The 22,191-nt window shown below is 39.7% G+C and overlaps 1 protein-coding gene across 4 annotated transcripts in view; it reads right to left on the bottom strand.

Annotated features, from left to right (window-relative positions):
* The window catches only part of ZNF385D (zinc finger protein 385D), a 423,031-nt gene extending 403,971 nt beyond the window's left edge, over positions 1–19,060 (bottom strand). For 2 of the 4 annotated variants that reach the window (XM_040064742.1, XM_040064797.1), the window contains exon 1: positions 18,484–18,551. In XM_040064742.1, the coding sequence (XP_039920676.1) occupies positions 18,484–18,547 (64 nt within the window). In that variant the 5' untranslated portion in view covers positions 18,548–18,551. Of the gene's footprint in view, positions 1–18,483; positions 18,587–19,023 lie in introns of those variants that run through there. The other 2 variants (XM_040064757.2, XM_040064732.1) reach the window with 2 other exon arrangements.
* Between the last annotated feature and the right edge of the window lie 3,131 nt (positions 19,061–22,191).

Raw genomic sequence — 22,191 nt, 5'->3', positions numbered from 1 at the left:
CTTCCCCTGCTCCGGGGTGGGGTCCACCTCAGGGGAGACAGTCCTTCATGAACCTCTCCTACACGAGTCCTTCTCACAGGCTGCAGTTCTTCACAAACTGCTTCAGTGTGGCTCCCTTCCACGACATCACAAATCCTGCCAGCAAACATGATCCAGGGTGGGTTTCTCTCTCCACAGGCCCACAAGTCCTGCCAGACCCTGCTCCAGAGCGGGCTTCCCGTGGGGTCACAGTCCACTCCAGGCACAGCCACCTGCTCTCATGTGGGTTCATCCACAGGCTGCAGGTGGATCTCCATGGGCTGCAGGGCACAGCTGCCGCACTATGGGCTGCAGCACGGGCTGCAGGGGAATCTCACCTCCTGCCCCTCCTTCTCCACTGACCTTGGTGTCTGCAGAGGTGTTTTGTGTATTCTCACTTCTCTCTCTAGCTGCTGTAGCCCTTGTGCAGCAGGGTTGTTTCCTTTGATACACCTGTTACTCCAGAGGCATTACTGCCATCCCTGACTGACTCAGCCTTGGCCAGCAGCAGATCCATCTTGGAACCCGCTGGCATTGGCTCTATCAAACACTGGGCAAGGCTCTGGCAGCTTCTCATAGAAGCCACCCCTGTAGCCTCCCCCATTAACAAAACTTCACCACACAAACGAAATATACCAGCCCCTGTTGTTATTTCAGTCATCCCTGAAAAACTTCAGTTTTTGATGCAACTGCAGGGAACAAAATAATGGGAAAAAATTCTTAGCTTGCTCTCCTCTGTGTTTGGAGACAAGGTATGTCCACTCACTCCACTATTTTAACAGGATTGCTGCACAACAGTGCCAGGGATTATGCATAACTGGCATGCTTAAACTCCTTCCAGCGGCATTTCTAGAACCAAGCACTGGGAAGATGTTTGGCCAAAATCTGCCTTTAGGGCACAATGGACTTACTGCATCTAACACATAGATGGTTTCAGGCAACATGGTGCTTTTCTCATAGGAGCCTGCTTTTAGACCTGAACTTTACCAAACACTACAGGCACCAATGCAGCCTGTATTCTGACAGTCCTCCTGTGGTACTTTCCTTGCTTGCTCCCCTGCCAGCTTGCTGGTTTTGAAGCAGCCCTAGTCCTTTAGTGCATTCCTCAATTCATGCTTCCAGATATGCCAAGTATTTTGCATTTCAGTGTTAACCTTGCCAGAACACACTCTCAAGAGAGTTTAGGGCCCCATGCCTACTATAGATATGAACACAGAAGTAAAAAGCATAGCAAATTTAAAATTGTGTGACTTCAGCTGCATCAATTTCACATGAATTACAATAGCAAGGGGGCAAAACTGGCCACGTGCCCACATTAAAATGGTGAATGACAAGAGAAATAAAAAGGACACACAAACAACCAAATTCAAGTGTAAGGTTATCTTGTCTGGTTTAAGAGCAAAACTTCCCGAAAGCAGGAGAGTTATTCTGGATACAAACTTTCTACTCAAAGCAGGAACTTTCTAGAAGACAGTTGTTCTACTCCCTGGCTGGATTGTTTTGAAATAAAAAGGAAAATGTCATAAATACATACATTTATTTCATTCAGTTAATGACAGAGGTCCAAAATAGACTATAAATAGGGCCTCTTCAAGTAAATGCTGAATTTCCCTGCAAGTAAATGTACACAGGGTCAAAAAGGAAATTCAATGCATGTTCACCTGTCGAATCTCCATCCTTTTTGAAATCACACAATGTAGCGATTTCATTTTTTAAAAAATTATTATTGCACAAGAGCTACACAAAACCCATAAACACTATCAAACACACAATACATTTAAGAGGAAAAAAAAAAAAAAAAAAAAAAAAAAAAGTAATGTATGTGTTCCTGTAGTCATATTATGCTTGACTGCCATATCTAAGTGTGGGCAAGTGACAGACAGCAGTCTATTTTTGCTTTCCCTCTATCTTAATAAGTCCCTTTCTATCAAATGCCTTCTATTAATCCGAGGTATGAGTGCTAGGCATAATTTGGTCCTTCAAACTTTTGACATTTTTTTAGTCTGAATCTACGTGAAAAGATGTAATTACAAGGCACTGTAATAACCCTGGTAGCACTGCACATCAATGCTGCCACCACTTCCAATCAGGAAAACCAGCTTAGAACTTAGCCAAACTTTGACTGCAAGGACATTTTTTGTTGTTCAGTGTCTGTCTCAGGTGGAATTTTTTGGGGCTAAAGAAGTTTTTGTGAAAATTAGACTAGGAACAAATAATTTTCACCCACAAACCAAGAAAAGATTATTGGATGTGAATGGCTTAGCAGATAGGGAGTAGGATAAAAAAATACAGGGGGGTGCTGAAAGTACTTGATAAGCCTGGGACAACGTGGAGAAGGAAATTTTGTCAGGGAACTAGGAAAAGCAGAAATAGGAGGCTGAGACATAAAAGATTGGAATGAATCACTTCCACGTGTTGCCTGCTGTATGGTAGTGCCATGGACTGCAAGAGGCAATAAAGGATCCAGTTCATCTAACCCACTGCCAGTCCCTGTACCGTACTTCTATCTGGCTGTCAAATAATGTGAGCAGTCACACCCTGTCAGCCAGGGATCTGCCACTTTCACCTTGACCACTGGTCTTTTAGGTAGATCTGCTACCAGTTTTACTCTGCTGTAGCTGCCTGTGTCTCTAACAGCTCTGCTAGTGAACCCCAACATGTACAGTCTTTACACCAGTGCCTGTTTTGAGGAATTTCCAGAAGTATCACAGTGTAGCTAACATTGCTGTTTCCATAAAGTTTGGGAACAACTGACACCCTTGGGATTTACTCTGATTCTCCTTTTGTTTCCCGCAAGTGCTACCCTTCCCCTTCATCCTGTGATTTAGACACAAGCACCGCCCAGCACGCCCCGAAGAGTTGCTACAATCCAACACCACAGTATTCTACTGCCTCTTCCCAAACTTTTCCTTTCCTTGCAACAGCAACATTACCAGCAACAATATCAACATCTAAGAGCTCCCCTAGTGCCTGGTTCAGTTGCCTCTGAAACATCTCAAATGCCAGATAAATCCAAAGACCTTCTAATTTAGTGATATCTTCTGACAGATACAAAAAATTCTAAGTGCAGCCCAACTATCTCTGTGCAAGAATCCTATTTCTGGACTTTCAGGAGGGGAAAAAAAAAAAAAAACAAAAAACACCACAACCCACACACAAAACCCCACAAACATCTATCCCAACACATTTCCCTTTTACCCTGGATTCCTCAGTAGCTACATCTTTTAGGAGTACTGACAGTCACTCTTTGTTCACTACATGCTCTGTGTTAATTGGTCCATTGAAAGAGGCAGGTCTACACTTCTCTGTCCTCTTACAGATATTACTAAAACAAGTTGCTCATTTAGTTATCCTAATAGCTAATCTAATGAATTCAACTTTATGTGGGAAAGCTGCCCTCACTGTTTCCCTCCACATTTTACAAATTTGGTAAATATACAACAGTTTCAACTGGATGAATTGTTTTTCACAAACCATCATGTTCCTACTTGGAGACCTGTCAGTTTCTTCAGCAAGAGCAGAGATAGCCAAAGACTTTTAGCTCAGGATTCTCATTTGCTTCCTGGTTTTGATTAGGGGAAAACAAAAATAGTCTATATCTCTGTTGTTTTATTTTGTGATTAGGATTATCAAATACTTTTTTCCACTGATGAACTGGAATGATCATTATTGCTGATCACTGTACATTATACTCCTCTTTGCTTTTTTTGTCCAGTTAAATATTTCTCCTTTTCCAGTTCTCATTTTTAAACATACTGCACTCACCTTGTGCAGGCTCAGTTATAGAATGTTCTTCATCTGGAAATAAAACCTTGTGTGTGAGGTTTTGTCGTCCTAATTCTACTGTTTTGTTAATCACAGTCTTTGTTATCGCCCTCCTTATCACGATCATATTTCTTATTTCATCACTTAACAATATTCCACACTTGCTAAAGTAAATTGTTTACTCAATAAGCTATTGATAAGCAATTTTGCAAAGTACCAGCAACATTCAAGCCCTGTGCATTCCGATTTGGTCACATGCTACCTTTCCCCAGAGTACATATATCTTTCTGCACACTCAAAAATCTATTAACTTACCTCAGTAAATTCCTTGGATACCTGTTCCCATTTCTCAAATGCAAATAACCACTGTGCAGGCATTGCCTATAGGTCCCTGTATGTTTAAATCATTAAATTCAGCTCTTCACTCACTGTCAGAAAACCACTTATAGCTGTTTGAGTCAGGCAATGCTGCATCCCCTCTGATATGGAATTGTGCACATTCTTTTCCACAACAGGCACTCTATTCTTATACATCAATATTTAAATTATATATGGATATAACATATATAAAATATATATTAAATAGATTTCAAGTTTTTACAGGAATTCTGTTGGTTTCAGTAATAATCTATGCAAAACAAACTCAAGCAATTTCTTTTCAGCTGACAAAATCTTTACTTTCTTTCACTTAAATCAGCAAAGCATAATTTCAATCTAATTAAAAGTCAGCCACATGCTGGCATGAACCATGATGGTTATCACTTTTGCCTGAGTGTTGAATTATTTGCAACTTGTCCCCATTTGTTGAACTCCACCTCAGCTTTGTATTTGCCCATACAAATTGCAATTCCCTATTACCAGACAATTTTCTTCTAGCCCATGGACCATTTGATGCTATCGTACACTGGTAGGACCAGCTCAAAGTGTTCAGCTTCAGTGAGGGACAGGTGTGGTGTTTTATTCCTACATCAAGTAATTTGGCTGTCAAGGCATACAAAATTAATTCTAAGTGCAGGGGAAGAAATATACTCTCTGAAGCTGAAAAGCTTGCCAAAGGGAAAAGTAGCATTAATAAAGAACTTGTACTGCTCATTTACTGCATGCAACTTTTCAATCTGTTTGTCAAAGTTCTCTAACAGCATGTCCAAAGAGAACTGAAAAGGCAGCTGGATGAAGCTGTCAGAAGCAATGACCCAATAAAAAAGGTTCTTATAATTTGCCAGTGATGAGCACTAACGCGGTCCTTCCTTACCCCCACAAAATCTGTGGGAATGTCCTAAATCAGATTCTCCCTTTCTGTCAGCAATTTTCAGAATTCTCTAACTCATATGTACCCAAAACCACAAAGACCTCTTCCTACAGGAACATCAAGGAACACAGCAGCTTCCAAAGAGGACAATCATCACCAGCGCATCTCTGTACATCAGGTGATTGGAGATTGCGATTGAAGCATATGGTTAGGAGTTTAGTTTCCTCAGAATCTTCTGTCTCTAAAGTCAAACCCAGAAAGTTTACGATGTTTGATCTTCTTGAAGTTATTGGCATAAACCCAAGAGAAAGCACAGAAAGCATAAGTGAAAATTACGGTGCTGTTATATAAGCAAGTGTGGAATTTGGAGCTCACTGGGCTGACAATTTGGACTCTCATAACTCCCATTACAATTGTGAAGGAAAAAACTGAATAATTTCACATACATGAAAACCACCACAAATGTCTTTAAGAAAATAAAAGTAACACCTGTATCTCAGCCACATATATATATATATATATATATATATATATATATATATATATAAAAATTAGAAAATTAGAAAACTCTGTAGTGTGCCAGACGGATGTTTGAATATACAGGTGGCAGGGACACCAAATCCTAGAAAGGAAAGGCAAGGGCTTAAGCAGGAGGGGAAAAAAAAACACGTTTAAATTCTTGTCTCTGACACTGAAGCTCGGATTTAACTGAGGTATAGGAACTGAATAAAGGGGGAAGACTTTTTGGAACAGTAAAGACATGGAAATTAGTGTATAATGAAGAGTGAGAGAAAGAAATAAAATATGACAATGTATTTAGAGTCTTTTTCCTCCCAAGATTAAGTAAAGGCAGAAGGGCTACAATGGGATAATGCCAAAATTATACATAAGAATATAAAAAGTAAAGGAGAGACAACCAGGAAAAATTATTCAAGAAAAATAAAAACTTTATTAAAATGAAACATGACTGATTACAGCTTATAGTTTGAACAAAATTGCTCGATTCCATAAACATGGCTTGCACTTAAGCTGGGTATGCTCATCATTTTGTGTATATCTCCCACCCTCTATTTTGAATATTTTTATCATTAAATTGACCTGTAAGATTGTGCAGAGGATGGCTTAAAAAGCAAAGATAAAGGATTTTTCCATTTTGATGGGAAGCAAAATAGATGAATAAATTATGCAGCTAACACATGTATACAAAATAATGAAAAAAAAAACCCCAAACCATGAGTAGATTTTTGCTAAATGCAACTATTAAACATATTTTCATTCACTTAACTATAAAGTTTTTTATTGACAGCATTGAAAATATTCCAGAGTGGCTTTATTTAAGAATTAAAATTATTACCCACATGTCAAATAACTATTATTTTATATCTTGTTTTAAAAAGTACCTTATCATCCTCTGAGGAAACAGAATAATTAGTCACGTTGTCATCAAATTCATATCCAAAAATATTAAGAGGCAGGTCAAAAATAAGCCTCTTTTTTTAATTTGTCTTTTTGATGGGGAAAAAAAATAAACATCTCACTTTTTAACAGAGCCACCTGAAAATGACCCAAAACTAGACAGCTTCATGCTTCAAAGTTATTTACACTTCACAAATAAAATTTTGCCTCACCAAGGAGTAAGGAGAGAAACAACAGTTCTACTCTGTTATAGACTTTTATATCAAGATATTTACTGCCATCCTATCTCTGTCAAATCTGATTATAAACCAGGGATCAGCAAGCAGGAGATTAAAGGCTCATCTGAGAAGATGGAAAAAATGAAATTGATGAAAACTGTCCAGACTGTGTCAGTTTCACAGGAACAACCATCCAGATGGAGGGACTATCGGAATACTGGAATTACAGATATGAGTACTCTCAGTGTCTCTCTGTCTTTGAAATGTAAATGAAAACCACTGGAATTGTTGGACAAATATATATATAGATAGATCCATCTAGGGTAAGTCTCCTCACATTAACCAGCTTTGTGAAGCACAGCATCAACATTATATAAAATGGAGATCCCTGCTGACCCCTACGCTTTCTCTGCTCTTATTGGAGATTTTTTTTTTTTCCATAGGCACTGTATGCATTCAATTTCTGTTCTGTAAGGAAAGGAAGCACTTATTGCTGTGCAGTCTGGCACACAGGTACTTAAGTAGCTACACGAGCAGCAAGGTCATTTGAGTGTTTGTTGAACTGAAGCTGCTTTTGAGAAGCCACATCCCAGAAGAAAGAACTGTCCAGACACAAAAGACAAGAAATAAAGGTTTATATACATAATCTCTAATGGATGGATGGCTGAAGGGTTAAAGAGCAAGATTTTATTCCTCAATAAGAAAAAGGAGTGAGTACGGTTCTCAATACCATCCAACTAAAAAAAATAATTTAAAAAAAAAGTCAACTGCAGTCCACTCTTCCAGATGCCACAATGAAGTAGTTTCCCAATTACCTTCTACAGATTTCACAGTCCAGCACCCAACTATGTTGTGAACATGAGATTATGTAAGATGAGAATAGACATCCTTCAACTGCCTGATGCTCTCTGAGACCATGGTATTTCTGAGCAGGTATAAATCCATTACAGAACAGAAAGTTGTCTCAGTCCCTATAAACAAACGAAGTGGCATGTTTGAACTCTCCCCTTACATGAACAATGCCTCAGAGAGGAGGCAGACCCACACAGAGGAACTCCATACAGTGCCTAATTCTAATTTGGGGGCTACGTGGGCCCAAATCCGTGCCTGTTCCTACATGCACAAGAGCAGGTGCAAGTGCAGTCAGGGCACTGTCTCATAGGAAGCAAGAGCCTCTCCCAGAAATGTGCTGGGTGTAGGAGTAGTGGATCATCAGGACAGAGCAAGTCTAATTTCATTCTCTGTGAACTGCAAATGCAATTTCTTTTGCTGCATCCTGGGAAAAGTACAGCAGCAAACTATCCTCCCACAGTGGATTTAGTAAAGTGATTTTTTAAAAATGAATGGAAAGAGAGAAAAAGAAACCTCATGAAGAATAAAACTACATTACTTGTATATATTTTCAATTATACTGTCTAAAATGGAAGTTCTACTCTGACATCTTAAAATAATTTATTTTCTTTCAGCTATCAGTAAAGATTTACAAAAAAAAAAAAAAAATTCTGTGGGGTGAGTAGAGTATTGCTACACAGAAAGCCAAAATAATCACTTTCCCTGTCCTCCCCATCCTCCCACATTTTCCTTTATGGGTTATTCTGCTTTTACTGCCTACATTCTTCACCTGAAGTCAATCCCTCTGTTTATGGCATCACAGTGGTTGCTGTGGAGGTTATTACGATGTACAAAGCCAAAAGTGATGAGTTCAAGTTTGGACTGAGCAGCAGTATCTCATGAAATGTTTCTGAAGAAGCAGGAGATATTAAAGTAAAAAAATAATAAAAACAGAAAACATACATTGAAAACAAATTAATTACCTTCTTAAATGACTGTTTGCCATCAACTCTAATTATCACAACTGTTTTTAGATATATTACTCCAATGGCAGTAGAGACTAAGTGCTAAACTCCACATATGGAAGCAAGCACACAACAGGAACAGGCAGCGCTAACCCAGATGGAGACAGAGTTCCCAGCCACGCTTCTCAGTAGTGCCTGCTGTGATTGCCGTCGTCTTCTCTAGCGAAAAACATACAAACCACAAAGTGAGGTAAACACAGACATGCACTGTGCAGTGCTGCTCTGACAACGAGAGGTCTCCATGGCACCCCTCACCCTGCACCTCTTCCTGTGCCAGATTCCAGGTTCCGTAAGTTATGACCAGAGAGCACACATTCCTGAAAAAGCCATTAGTTCATCACAATTCCTTCTACTGTATGGACTGGCTTCACACACCCCTTCTCAAACACAGACACATTTTAAAAAACAACTGTTGAAGTACAAATGCTCATTCTCAAGAAACACGTAAAATATTAGAAATGGGAGAAATCCATCTTGTGATTTGCTTCATAAAGTCAGCCACTGCCAAATTTTCATGACGTTGGTAGCAGATAGTGCTCTTGGTTTTTTTCTACATTAGGAAAATCATAAATTACTTCTATTTACTGAACTAGTTTCTCAGTCATCTTTTGCCCCTAGCTTTGACATCTGAAGTATTACCAGGAGTGCAGGCTTCAAGGAAAACCACTGATCAAAGATTTCTGAATCATATCTATACTGATAGAAGTTCTTACCTATTACTTGTTAAAAACAAAACCTGCAAAGAGCAGTGGAACAAAGATAAAATCAGATGTCAGATTTAAAGGGGAAAAGAAAACCAAAAACAACAAAAAAAGTCACTTGAGGACAAGATAAGAAAGAGAAATATTTCAAAAATAGGACTTTAATGGCCACAGAGCTCAATGAAAGGTCTTATTAAAATATTATTAAGGAAAGAAAGTGAGTCTCTAAACAATCTTTTAACATGAGTGCCTTGAGACTGCCAGTGAACCAACGTATTTTATTACATGACTGCAGAACCATTAACAAATTAATTATACCAAATAGCTGAATTAATTAGGATATGTGAGACAATGACAGTGAATACCAAAAGTTATAATGTGCTTTGTAAAGAAAAACAGCACTCTTTTATATCAGGAAAGCATACTGCCAGCAAGGTTGTACTATCTCATGCAGGCTATGTTGCATGGAGATTTCTTACATAGGAATATTGATGGAAAATTGTGAAATTGTAGGCTTGTACACAAGAAGCTACCAGGACACAAAGATGCAGTGGAGATGCTGGTTCCTTGTCCAGAGAAACCCACCCACCCTGTGGCCAGGGTGTCGAGTGGAACACAGAACAAGCAGCCTCATTACAGTCCCAAAGCTGGGACCTTGTGGGGGATAAAAAAGTAACAAACAAACATATCAAAACAAAAAAAACCAAGTAGAACAAAACAAAAAAACACACTTCCCAGACAACCTCTCTTCCCTCCTCCCCCCCAAAAACCCAAAAACAGTAAAGCGTTGTCTTTCAGGGTCTTTCCATAATGACCAGAGACTTCTGTGCTATAATGACACTGGATCATTTCAGTGACTCAGGTTGCCAAGACCTTTCTCATCACAAACTCTTACCTGCACTTCTTGATTTATGCACATATTGAAGGGCCAGACAGCTGGTGTACTCCTCTGTATTTCTCAAAAAGTTAACTAAGTTTCTAGGTGAACTCTGATAAGAGGTTGCAAGCCTAGGAATAGTTAGAATTCTTTTTATTCAGACCACTGTGGATTTAGCACATGATTAGCTTTCCACAGTATCTTTTCTGGAACATCCTAAAATAAGCCAGCTTTCATTATGTTTCACAAGTGGCACTTCAGATCATCAGTGGAATCACTCTAGCACCACTTATTCTTGGACTTACTTCTAGGAAGATGCCCATTATCTAGAACTCCCACTCTTCCAAAATTATCAGGCCCTATTTAGCTTTTTGATGTGAAAAAGTAACCAGTTGACAGACTTTGTGCACTCCTTCCTTGGATGTTTGAAGATTGGACTGAACAATGCGATCTGATATAACAGCTGACACAGAGCAGAAAACTGGACTAGAGATATGCCTTAGGACTCTTCCAGCCTGAACCATTCTGTGTATTCCTCAGGTCTCCACTAGGTATGCTGAATACAATCAGAACTTATTGGATCTAAATATTTTGACCAGATCTAAAAAAAAAAAAAAAAAACCACCACCACCACTCATATATGATTGCCAAAATATATCAACAAATAATTTTGCCACTTTCCTCTTTTTATGCTAAGAAACCATAAAACAGAGTTTGAGTTTGCAGAATATAAAAGCCTTGGGCTAAAAATGTCCATCTGCCATCGAATTGGCATCATGTTGGTGCAGGAATAAGAGGGAAAATAAACTAGTGAAGGATGAGGCTTAAGCTTCAGCTTTACCCTTCCTTCAATGGAACAACTGCTCAATGCTGCTAAGAACTCTGAAAAACTCACAGGTGTCACTTAATCATCTCTTCTGTGAGATGATTTGTGTGCTCACTCCTTGGAACAAGTGCCAAAACAGAAGAACTCAGAAAGCCTGAAAAATCAGCTCCCTGATGTGGCACATACAACAAGCAGCTACAGCCCACAAGATCAAACCCGTCCAGGATCAGAATCTTACTCGTCACTGCAGTTTCTGTAAGTTTCTTTTCCCACCTTTACACTTCCAATATAATCCTCTCCCAAAAATTAAAGTAACTGAGCTGCGACTAGCTTTTCAGCCAGGACATTAAGAAAAGAAAGACTACACAGGCAAACAAAAACCCCAGCAATATATACTTGTGTTCTAACCAGATTATTACCACTTCTCAGTAAAAAATAACAAGAAATCCTTCACAACTGTACAACGAATAAAAACAGTGGTAAATTCTTTTTTGCTTCATTAGAACTTGCCTTTTTAGGTCAAATGCTCAAAGCAATTTAGGCTGCACCCAGCCAGCAGTACCATTAACACAAACAACCAACCATCCCTCAAGCAACTTCAGTGTTAACTGAAATCAATACCTGGACTGGGAACAGTCCTGCCATAGAGAATAGACACAAGTCAAACGTCATCAGGACTGGAAAAGACTGTGTTTCCCTAAGACATATACTGTGATCGAAAAAAACCTGCTTTCTTCCATTTTTCAAATGGATTTACAGGCTTTAATATATCTTGGGATTCTAAGTAGCTAGAAAGCCAAAAATTCACACCTCTAAGTTAAATAAAAATTGAATTTTGCGTTCTCATTCCCTCTAATTCAGGGACACGTTACTGATGTCAGGACTTGATTAGGAAGATGTCTTGTATTTTAAAATGAGGCAGAAGTTTGAAACCTTCTGACCATCCCAGAATGCAGCATCTCATCTGTTTTGCAGTCCTGTTGATATCAATGTAACACAGAGGTCCCTTGATCTCTCTCTGTACAGCTTCTCATTACAGAACCTCCTCTCACTTACCTCCTAAAAAATTTTACTCACACCCACGTCTTGTCTAGCAGCAACCATGACCTCCCACATGAAACCACAGTGACTATCAGCCAAAGAGATGAAACTGATGAGGACATCTGGTTACACTACATGAATTTACTCAATCCAACTTCTGGAGAAGGAGTATCTCTTCTCAACCTCCCATTCCTCCCCCTCACTACAAATGCCAGCAGTTTAGACAGTTTAGCTCTGTAGTTTCAGAGCTTCAGAGCGATAAGTATTGAACAAAATATTGGAATGGTTTGTGCGGCAAAGTGCAATGCAGTCATTGACAATAACAACTTTTTTTTCTTGCTTTTTTTTTCTACAGGCTCTTGAGTTCATTATCACAAACTAACAGTTCTACTTTAATCTGCCTTCAAGAGAATGTTCTACCCATCAATTCTTACTCCTTGTTTCTACTTTTTGATGCTTTCCACAGGAATGTGGCATCAGTAACTCAATGAAAATCTGTCATAGAGAGCACACAAAAAATATTCTTAGATACCACAGTGCACAAGACAAGATCTCAAAGCCATCTCAAAAAGAACACATTTTACATAGTATTTTAGGCTTATTTATTAAGTAGGTCCCTCTGAATGTACCTTCCAAAGGCAACAAAGATATTTTTCATGGATATAAAGCCAATAATCTCAATGATACTACTACATAGTTAAGACAGATGTTATTTAATGAGTCAATAAACTGACAGTGTAATGCCTTTTTAATAAAAGGGCATTTATTTTCAAAACTCTGCCTAAATAGCAACCAGAGTGCTATCTTCAAGCCTACTCACAAGACAAGAGGTACAAATTTACATTTGCTGGCACAGCCTCCCTGCCCTGCAGCCCCTTTCTTTGCACCATGTCTCGTCTGTGAATTATTCAAAGAATGCCGTTATAGTTTTGTTTCACTTGCTATTTAATGCTTCAATATTTTAATCAGCATCAATTTAAAATCCATCAACAAAACAGAATGCATCAAAGTGAACCTACAATAACAATATTCCTTGTTCAACTGTTATAGGAAATATTACATCCTCTACACAATGTCTTATGCATGAAGACAGAAAATGAAAATGCTGCCTTACAGTTTCAAGAGAAAGATAAGCGAAATCCTTAGAGGGTAAAGACATTCCAGGTTTGGGGATGGCTTATGCTTCTGCTGCTCGGAACAGCACTGGGAATAGCCCAGATTCATATGGGAAAGCAGTCAGGAGTTGCCACAGTTCCAATCAATTATTAAGGCAACATAACAAAACAAATTCAGTGCATAAACAGACATTCCAACTGTAGTTAATGGACAAGATGATTCATTGTTTTAACATGGCAAGGCTAAATGGAAAGACAAAGGCAGAGATGTTAAACTGAATACTAGGACTGGAAACTTCCAGAAGCAAGTATAAAATGCCCTGGAGCCGGGGTTACTCAAAATATAAAATATTTTAGAATGTACTGAAATGAGATATTTTCTATAGTTCTGTCAGAGTAATCATTTCACCTAGCTTCAGAATTTTCAACAGCAAAAGCCAAATTATCAGGAAAGTGATTTTTTTTTTTTTTTTTCTTTCAGGTCACACTTTGTACTTCCCGGCAAGGTAACTTGAGACTCTGTCTGACTAACACTACCTAAATATTCCATTAAAAAAAAAAAAAAAAAAAAAAAAAAAAAAAAAAAAAAAAAGTCAGAAAAAGATATCTGGTTATGAAGTGGAAGGGAAGACTTTGGTTTCTTAACTACATTTCTGTGCCAAAATTAGATTTAAATAAATATCATAAAACTGTTATTTGGAGTCTGCTTCTAAAATCTAGATGGTGGGTTTTTCATCCTATCATAAATTAAAATTTAGAATAGTCCATGGATTTTTAGCTGTGATTACTTATCTCTAATTGAGGAAGTTATAATGCTAGGTTTTATCAGTATCATAAATAGCCTCTTCTATGAACTGGGCATCCACTAGATTATTACCTTTTTTCCAATTAATTAATTTGAAAAACAAAACAGAAGAAACAAATTATTTTTTACCAAAAAAAAAAAAAAAAAAAAAAAAAAAAATCCCCTCTTGTTCTCCAGGCCAAAACCCTTCTCCATCCATTTGGTTGGAAAGCCACGCCTTCAGAGCAAGGTCTGCATTACACAGCAAACACACTGCCTTACTAATGAAACCCCAAAAGTGGCTGAGGCATCAAAGTGTCAGTAGATGTAAACAGAAATAACATCAGTGTTCACACATTCTGAGCATATAGGTTAGGAAAATGTTTCAATATTTAAAATCTACCCGCAGATTACTCCCGTGATCACAGAAAAGATGTTTACTTGCTTCAAGAAGAAAACTTCTATTCCTTTATATTAAGCATATACATACATACACATAAAACCTATATTCATTTCAGACATTTTCTTTCATAAATGCTACAATAAGGCACACGTAAAAAGTGAGGTGAGAGAACAACACCTCGAGCAAAACAGAATATTTGGTTATGACTACCTCAATACAACAAACAACATTATTTCCCAGGAGACAGAGAAGGAAGAAAAGGAAAAGCCAATAGAAAATACTGAAGCACGTTCTTGAATATTTCAAGAAGAAATGTACCAAGATGAGAACATCTGACAGTGGAAAGCTCAAGCACAATTTAATTTCCTTACTGTTAACTGTGGAATTAGTCTAGTCCAGGAGCAACCTGGATGTTTGCACATGTGCATACAACTAAGCTTATTCAAGAGGAGAACAATGAACAGGTTTGTTTGTTTGTTTGTTTGTTTTTCTCTCCATTCCCCCAGCAGTTCAAGTTAGAAGAGACCATGTCTCTGGAGCAATCATATGTTGACTTCTACCCTTCCCACACTACAACCTTTCCGTTACACCAAACAGACGTGGCAACAACACATTTTGTATTATTCTGTGACAATTCTAGACAGGTGAAGCCTAAAATTATTCAGCAGGTCCAGGTGAAAAAGAACACTGTGTTGTTAGAGCTCATACTCATTTATTCAATCTACCTGGGTATAATTCAACATACTGCCATAAAACCAACTGATTTCATTGTGCTGGTTGAAGCACAGGGGACTTGCACTTGCCAGTCTAAATACGGCACATTTTGTGAGCTCTTAAAAAAAAAAAAAATCTAATAAATTGAAAATAATTGTCTTCTATCTAAAACTTCACCTATGTGGACACACACACTCCTACACATGCATCCAGCACTATTTACTTGTGCTGTTTTTCCCTGCTAAGTCTTTTTATATTAACTTTCACATAGCTTTAAAAGGGATATAAAACACTGCTTTCTCGCCAGAAGTTATTTCTGGTGGTACCAAGTAATTTAAAACTTATTTCTGTTTCATAGCTTTTATTCGCAATCTTTCCATATCTACTCCTCAGTTTTCTCATACAAATATTTCAAAGTTTTCTTAAGCAGTACACTAAAATATTACTTTATTTACGTATTTTTCATTATGTTACTCCTTAACATCTTCTGCCTAAAGAGAATCTGCAATAAAATTCTGGCTGTAGCTGTCAGTTTTCAAGGTCTTTGGAGATTTTACAGGTAAGTTGCCAACGATAACCCAAGATTAAATTATTTAAAAATAGACTTTTTACAAGACTGTAAATATTTGTCATCTCAACAGGATCTCAAACTTTTTGCCAGAATCTTGACAAGCCTTCATTTACTGTGTAGATCACAATGGGTGGAAATGCTAATTCTGCTTTATATTGTTTTACATGGTATGAAACCACAAAACCTGTAAAACAAGAACTTTTACACATGAGATCACAGGAATATTTTCATATTTGTATTTTTAAATATCAGAAATATATTAAAAAGTCCCCATAATTCCTCATGTAAAAGGTGAGAAGAATGTCAAAGCTGGAAAATATTTGTAACTTGACTCAGTTAAATGGCAGGTTTGCTCAGCTGCAATTCAATATGCACCCTGCCAATTTAGACCCTTAAGTGATGCCCAAATAAACATATCTTAATCCAAACATACACAGCAATATTCTGCATGGTCTTCAGGTTTTGTCAATTATAACAGTGCTGTTGAGATCTGTAGAGTTATGACACTTTTTACCAAGGCAGGGCAGTGGCCCATTGAAATGATTTTGTTGCAAAAACAGAGGCTAGGAAGAAATAGTACTTCCCAAATTTGAACACATTTCATACAGCTCTCTTGTGGACAATTCCCACCTCATTTTGATAACTGAATACATGCAGGTATAAATGAGCCAAACCTGCCATTCTCTTTGCTTGTTAAAAATTGTTGGTATTTCACAAATAATTGTACTTTTAGGTATATCTTACTTATGGCACCCCCTCATGCTTTAGCTCAAACATTTTAAGTAAATTCTCTGTTCCTGCATGATGAATTCATCAATACTGCTTACAAAAGCTGAAATTTACTTAAAAGTCCATTGTTGGAAACGAGAGTTTCTGTAACTTTGAAAATTCTGTAAGCATGCTAAAGTAGTATCACGTCTTTGGTTTTCATCCCAAATATTTCCCTATAGCACACGATCAGTATCAGGGACATGCCAATTACTCTAATTTCATTTTTACCCTACATTTGGAACTGTTCGTAAATGATCTGGTAACTAAGTCTAGTTCACTTTGCAAAGGCAATATAATAGAGTGCTTATGTTTAAATTACAGTTGAAATCTAATTGGGATACAAAGTGTTCTGTGTTGTTGCAGCAATTACTTAAATGTGAATTCAGTGTCATATGATACTTTAGAAAACATTTATAAGAATCAATCCTGATAGACTGGAGCATACCACACCTTTTGTCTTAAGGTAAATTAGAACTAAGTTATTTTATAACTCCATAATTTAACTAATTTAGGGTAGAGCTACTATGATAATATATTAATCATAGCAACATATGCAGGATTATAAACTTTGGCACAAATGCACAGCTGAATCAGCCAAATGTTTTCAGTCTGGCCCGACACCTCACACTACAAAGTCTGTGGATTCAATTCTGGCTCTTCCTAGGTCAGTGGCAAAATTCCCACTGAATTCACTGCATCCAGAATTTTGGTCTATGTGCCTAGCTACTGTGTAATACCCACATATAACAGGTATGCAATTTAAAGGAATCCCATTAACATGTGAGTCCCTACTACCAGCGTTACACTCAGAATTAATAGGATAAATATTTACCTTTTTTTCTTTTTTTTTTAATAACCACTTTTCTTCCCTAAGTGGATAACACTTCCCGCCACCCCTCCCCCCCCGAATTTATTTTAGAGGGTTTTTGACAGTCACTGACAAAATCTTTGCTCTGACTTTTAGTCTGCTTCCTCTTTTGGCTTGTGAACAGGGCACAAAGGAGCAAAATGGAAAAGGAAATGTTGCTGCAAAAGCACTCCAGCTCAGAAATATCCAGGTGACAGCCAATGGAAGAAACACTGAGTTTGCTTTTATTTCAGACCTGCATTTGAGTGTATTACTCTCTTAGCAAGCATCTTCTCAAAAATGCCAGCACCTAGGATGCCAGGCTCCCCATCATCCCAACATCTTTGCCATCAAGATTGCTGAATGAGCTACAGCAACCTCAGGACTTGTAAAGAGTACAAATTACTCCTTCAGCCAAATTAGATTCTCAGGAAAAGACACAAAGTTACTTTGAGGACTAACATAAACAACAACAAACGCAAATTAACGCAGAATTCAAGCACAACTAAAGCCTTGAAGGATTAGTTCAGAGACTTCTGCAAACCCACTCACCCAAATAGTAGACTTAAAACCCAAGGGGGAACAGAGCTAGGACAAATTCTAGCGAGGTTTCCAGACATTGCAACTAGATCCACAAACAGTTGGGTTTGTTCCTCAAAGCAGAGAACAGTGACAGCCAAGCAGTACAATAAGGAAACCGCACATGACAGATTTGGCTCTGGGTAAACTGCATTCAGTGTTTAGCACACAAAGGTCACGAACCTCAACACTTGTTTTCAATAGTTCGTGGAACACCACTCCGTTCTGTGTCTTCAAAGTCAGATCTGATTTGGGGAGAACTGTCTGTGTGCTGTTTAGCCTTCAAAGAGAGCATCTGTCTCCCTGAACAAGTAAGGGAGGAGGAGACAACAGCACACAGGGCAATATTTTCAACAGTGCTTTCCTGGCATTAAGATCGTGAAAGCCAAAGAGATTTCGGGGACTCTTCTCGGGTTCACTGGCGTTTGCCAGATTGCAAATGCTTTCTGCAAAAACAATCAAAGAAGCCGCTATCAAAGCAAGATGCCAAAACGCGCGCGAACACCGATCCTCTCCTTTCGCCTCGGCGAATAAAAGACATAAGGCGCAGCTGGGCGGAATTTGGGAGCAGGGAGCTCCTCTCCCTCCGCACCCGCTGGAGAGGAAAGGAGAAAAGGATCGCCCTGCCCCAGAGGAGCCGAGCGGGTAAAACAAGTCACGGGCAAGTTGCCCTCGAGGCTGCCCCGCGCGGACCTCGGGGCTCCCGTCCCACCCCGGCGGCCGCCCCCTTACCGTGCCGGGGCTGGGGCTTTGCGCCCGGCGGCTTCTCCTTCCTGCCGCCCGCCGCGCTCCGCATCCGCCAGCACGCCGCCCCCCTGCCCAGCGCGCCGGCCATGCCGCGGGCGGCACCGCGATCCCGGCGGGAGAGCGCGGGGGCGGCGGAGCGCGGGGCGCGCTGCCCGGCGGCGGCAGGGAGGGAAGGAGCGAGGGAGGGAGCGGCGCGGTCCCCGCGGACCCGCCTCCGCCCGGGCCGGTGTCAATCAGCGCGGGCGGGCAGCGCCCGGCACAGCCCGGGCAGCGCCGCCCCGCGCCCCCCCGCCCGCTCTCCGGGGCGCCCGGAGCGGCTCTGGGAACGGCGCCCGCCCCCCCGCCCGGCCGCCGCCAGCCCCCCGCTCGTACCGTAGGGACGGAGAGCGTCGGAGGCGGCGGTGACGGGCTCCTGGGATCGGAAGAATTCCGCGCTTGGGAAATGACAGCCCTCGGCACAAACCTCCTCCCGCCCGCCGGCAAGTCCTCCTACAGCACCTTCCCTGAAAAACATGTGTACGTTACCTCCTGCCATCAAAATCATTGGCTGTGCACGCTCCTGACTCCATACCGATGAGTAACTCAACCTGAGATTCCCACTTCCCACAAGACCATGTGTGGTGATACAACAGCCTGCCGCTCTCCCTCTCTCACCTCCGCGGAGCACCCTCTTCTTCCTCGCCAGAGTCCCGGGGACTCCTCCGGCCATCGAGTTCCTCCTTGGCTTTGGCGAGGGGGCGCCGAAATTTCTGCAGAAGGATTATTGCAACGCAAGAAACATAAAATGGATAACTTTTGTTTTCAATCTTAGTAATAAATCCAATTGCATATCAAATTATAGTTGATAGTCAGTGCAGCAGCCCTGGAAAGTACTCCATGGTGGTTTCTAATTTTTCATACACATATATAGATGCGATCAGCACTTCCACAAAATGTATCCTTCTTTCTATATGGACACTGAGATGCAGAGAAAATGTATGCACAACTTGCACTGATTGAAAGAGGAGGAGGGGGAGACAAGAAAAATAAACCCTTCTTCACATGCCACTATATTCCACCTCTCTTTCCATCACTTCAAGAAACTTGTGGAGAAAGATAATTAGGATTTGTTATCATAACTTTAAAACTTAATTATTTGGAAACTAACTCAGATCCAGGTTGTGATGTTTTTAATTAATATTTCATTTTTAAAGACTCTTCAGCTTTGAAACTCAAAGAGCCAAGGTGTAAAGGAGCCATAGCTGGCCCACAGCTGCACTGTTTTGTCCTTCAGTTAAAAATTATCCTCCTTCTTCTCAACACCAATCTCCACCAACAGCCCCTGTTAAGCTCTCATCCATCCCAAGCCCTGAATGCCTCCCACCACAGCCATTCTGCCTCACCTGTGAATTCTGGCTCGCAGAAGTGAGTCAGGAGTGTCAGAAGTCTGCTGGAGCTGTTGGTGTTCCAACACGCTGCATCTGGGGTGCTTTTCATCAGCGCTGAGAATGATTCATGTGAACAAGGATCACTGACCTTGACCTCACACGCACAGATACACCCTGTGGTGATGAATGCAATAGAATAAACAGCTAGATACGACTGCTTATTCCCTCTTGCAGTGTTGTTCTTGCCCAACTCTATTGCTCTAGAATACAAATAATGACTCATTTGCTTACCCTCATAACATCACATTCAGAAACCTGCTATTCATCTCTGCTTGAAGGGTCTTGAATAAATATACTCCCAAAACAGCTGATTTAAACAACATATATTTTTATCACTTGACACTGTTTCTGTTGTTATTGATAAAGACTACACAAGTGGGTGTGCGGTGTATCATGGTACTGCTGAGGAAGTTTTTTATAATGAATGGTCTTTTGTTGAATCTACTTTTATAAGAGTATTTACACAGGGGAGAAGGAAGAAAGAAAAACGAAAGAAAATACATCTGGGGATCTATCTCCTTTTGCTAAGAATAAGAAAGCCCTACAGCAATTATTTGGAATGCAAATGAAAAATAGAGTATATGTTTCGTAGAGAGCAATATTTTTAAATGATGTAAAAATATATTCCATATAAAACAGTGTCAGTGAGCAGGAAAAGTCTGCACTAGCTGTATACAGATTTAGTATTCCAGAAGAGCGTTAATAAACAGGAGAGGGGGAGGGAAGGAAAAAAGAAAAATAAAAGTAAGACTTGTACAACTCTTACATACTTAATTTGTCACTGTGAAAAGAGGTAACTTTACAGAAACTTCTACAGCTGAAAAAAAATATTTACAAGGAGGGGTTCCTCCTTGAAAGATTAATTTTTCTATTACCAACATTAAATATTTTTCTTTTTTTTCTTTTTTTTCTTTTTTTTTTTTTAAGAGGGAAAGAGACAGGGGTCTTCTTAAATATTATTGTTCAGTGTACTACCTGTGATTTGACAGATCATCGCGCTCCATCATTTGCCCATAAAAGGTGGAATTGGTAATATGAGAAGCCGCTGTTGAAAAGAAACAGCACGGATATTAAAAAAATGATAATACTGAAGAGCTACTTCTGTGTCTCACACTGTCATTTCTTTGCCATGGCATCATAAGTTTCAAGCTAATCTTTGTTTAGTCTTGTTTATGTTTCCTGCTCATTTAGCATTGGAGAAGTACAACTGTTTTCATGTATTAACTTGGGGCTGTTTTTCCACTGGCAAATGAGTATTTGGGTGTCATATCTCTCTGTTTAGCATGTTTTTTGCACATAAGCACAAAACAGACTGGTGGTTTGAATATGTGTGCTAAATTTTGCTTTAGCTGAACAGACTTATTCAGACCTTCACAAATAGGAGCACTGCCATCCTTGCTTTTTTGCTCAGGCATCTGTTATTTTACCCAAGAATATTATGGAAGTGTTTCCAATAGTACCAGTTCTCAGTGCTGAAATTATTACACTTGCTTCCTTTGGAAAAGGAAATACACAATACATGCTGTCTTGGCAGACTCTCTGAGGATATGACCTTACCTTGTTGGGAAGGCTTCAGCTCAGACCAAGGTACCACCAATTCACCTCTAATCCAGAAGCCTTGGGCTCTTCTGTCCCTTCCCACCTTCCAGTCCAATACTTGGTGTCAACATCTTCATTTACCATTAGCAGGAATTTTCTCTTAGTGTTATCTTTTATTCTGATGACATCTACTTCTCCTAACCTAGTCAAAAAGAGAAAAGCTAGTTGAATAGAAAAGCAGTTCACAAAATTAAACTGATTCCTTGCAGACCACCATTTGACATTCCACATAGGAATCTGTGCCCCTCCAGAAGATGCCTCGAGTTACAAAGCATTACAAGAGATTTTGTACAAACCGCACAAAAGCTGAATAACAAGCAGTTCATCTTTTGCCTTTTTTTTTTTTTTTTTTAAACTGTACTAATTTACCTGTCTGCAGCTGTCCTACTCTGATTTGTGCAGGTGCAGGGCTGCAACAAAGCAGCTGAACTAGCATTCATCCCGCAGCTTGCTCCTTTCACAGCAACCTCAGCTGTTTTCATGCATTGTTTTGGGTCATCCAGTGTAGCTCCTCTCGTGCTTCCCGGCACTGGAGGAATTGGAAACACAGCAGGGTGTCTTTGGTTGCAGCTACAACACAAGGACACAAGGCACAGAGCAGGAGCTAGGCCGTGGTGGCTCTTGCCTTGACAGTAGTGGTGTCCACCCCTACCACAACTTAACAGTT

The sequence above is a fragment of the Hirundo rustica genome, chromosome 1 (genome assembly GCF_015227805.2).
Source record: "Hirundo rustica isolate bHirRus1 chromosome 1, bHirRus1.pri.v3, whole genome shotgun sequence".
NCBI lineage: Eukaryota > Metazoa > Chordata > Aves > Passeriformes > Hirundinidae > Hirundo > Hirundo rustica.
This window is presented reverse-complemented; position numbering and strand designations above follow the sequence as displayed.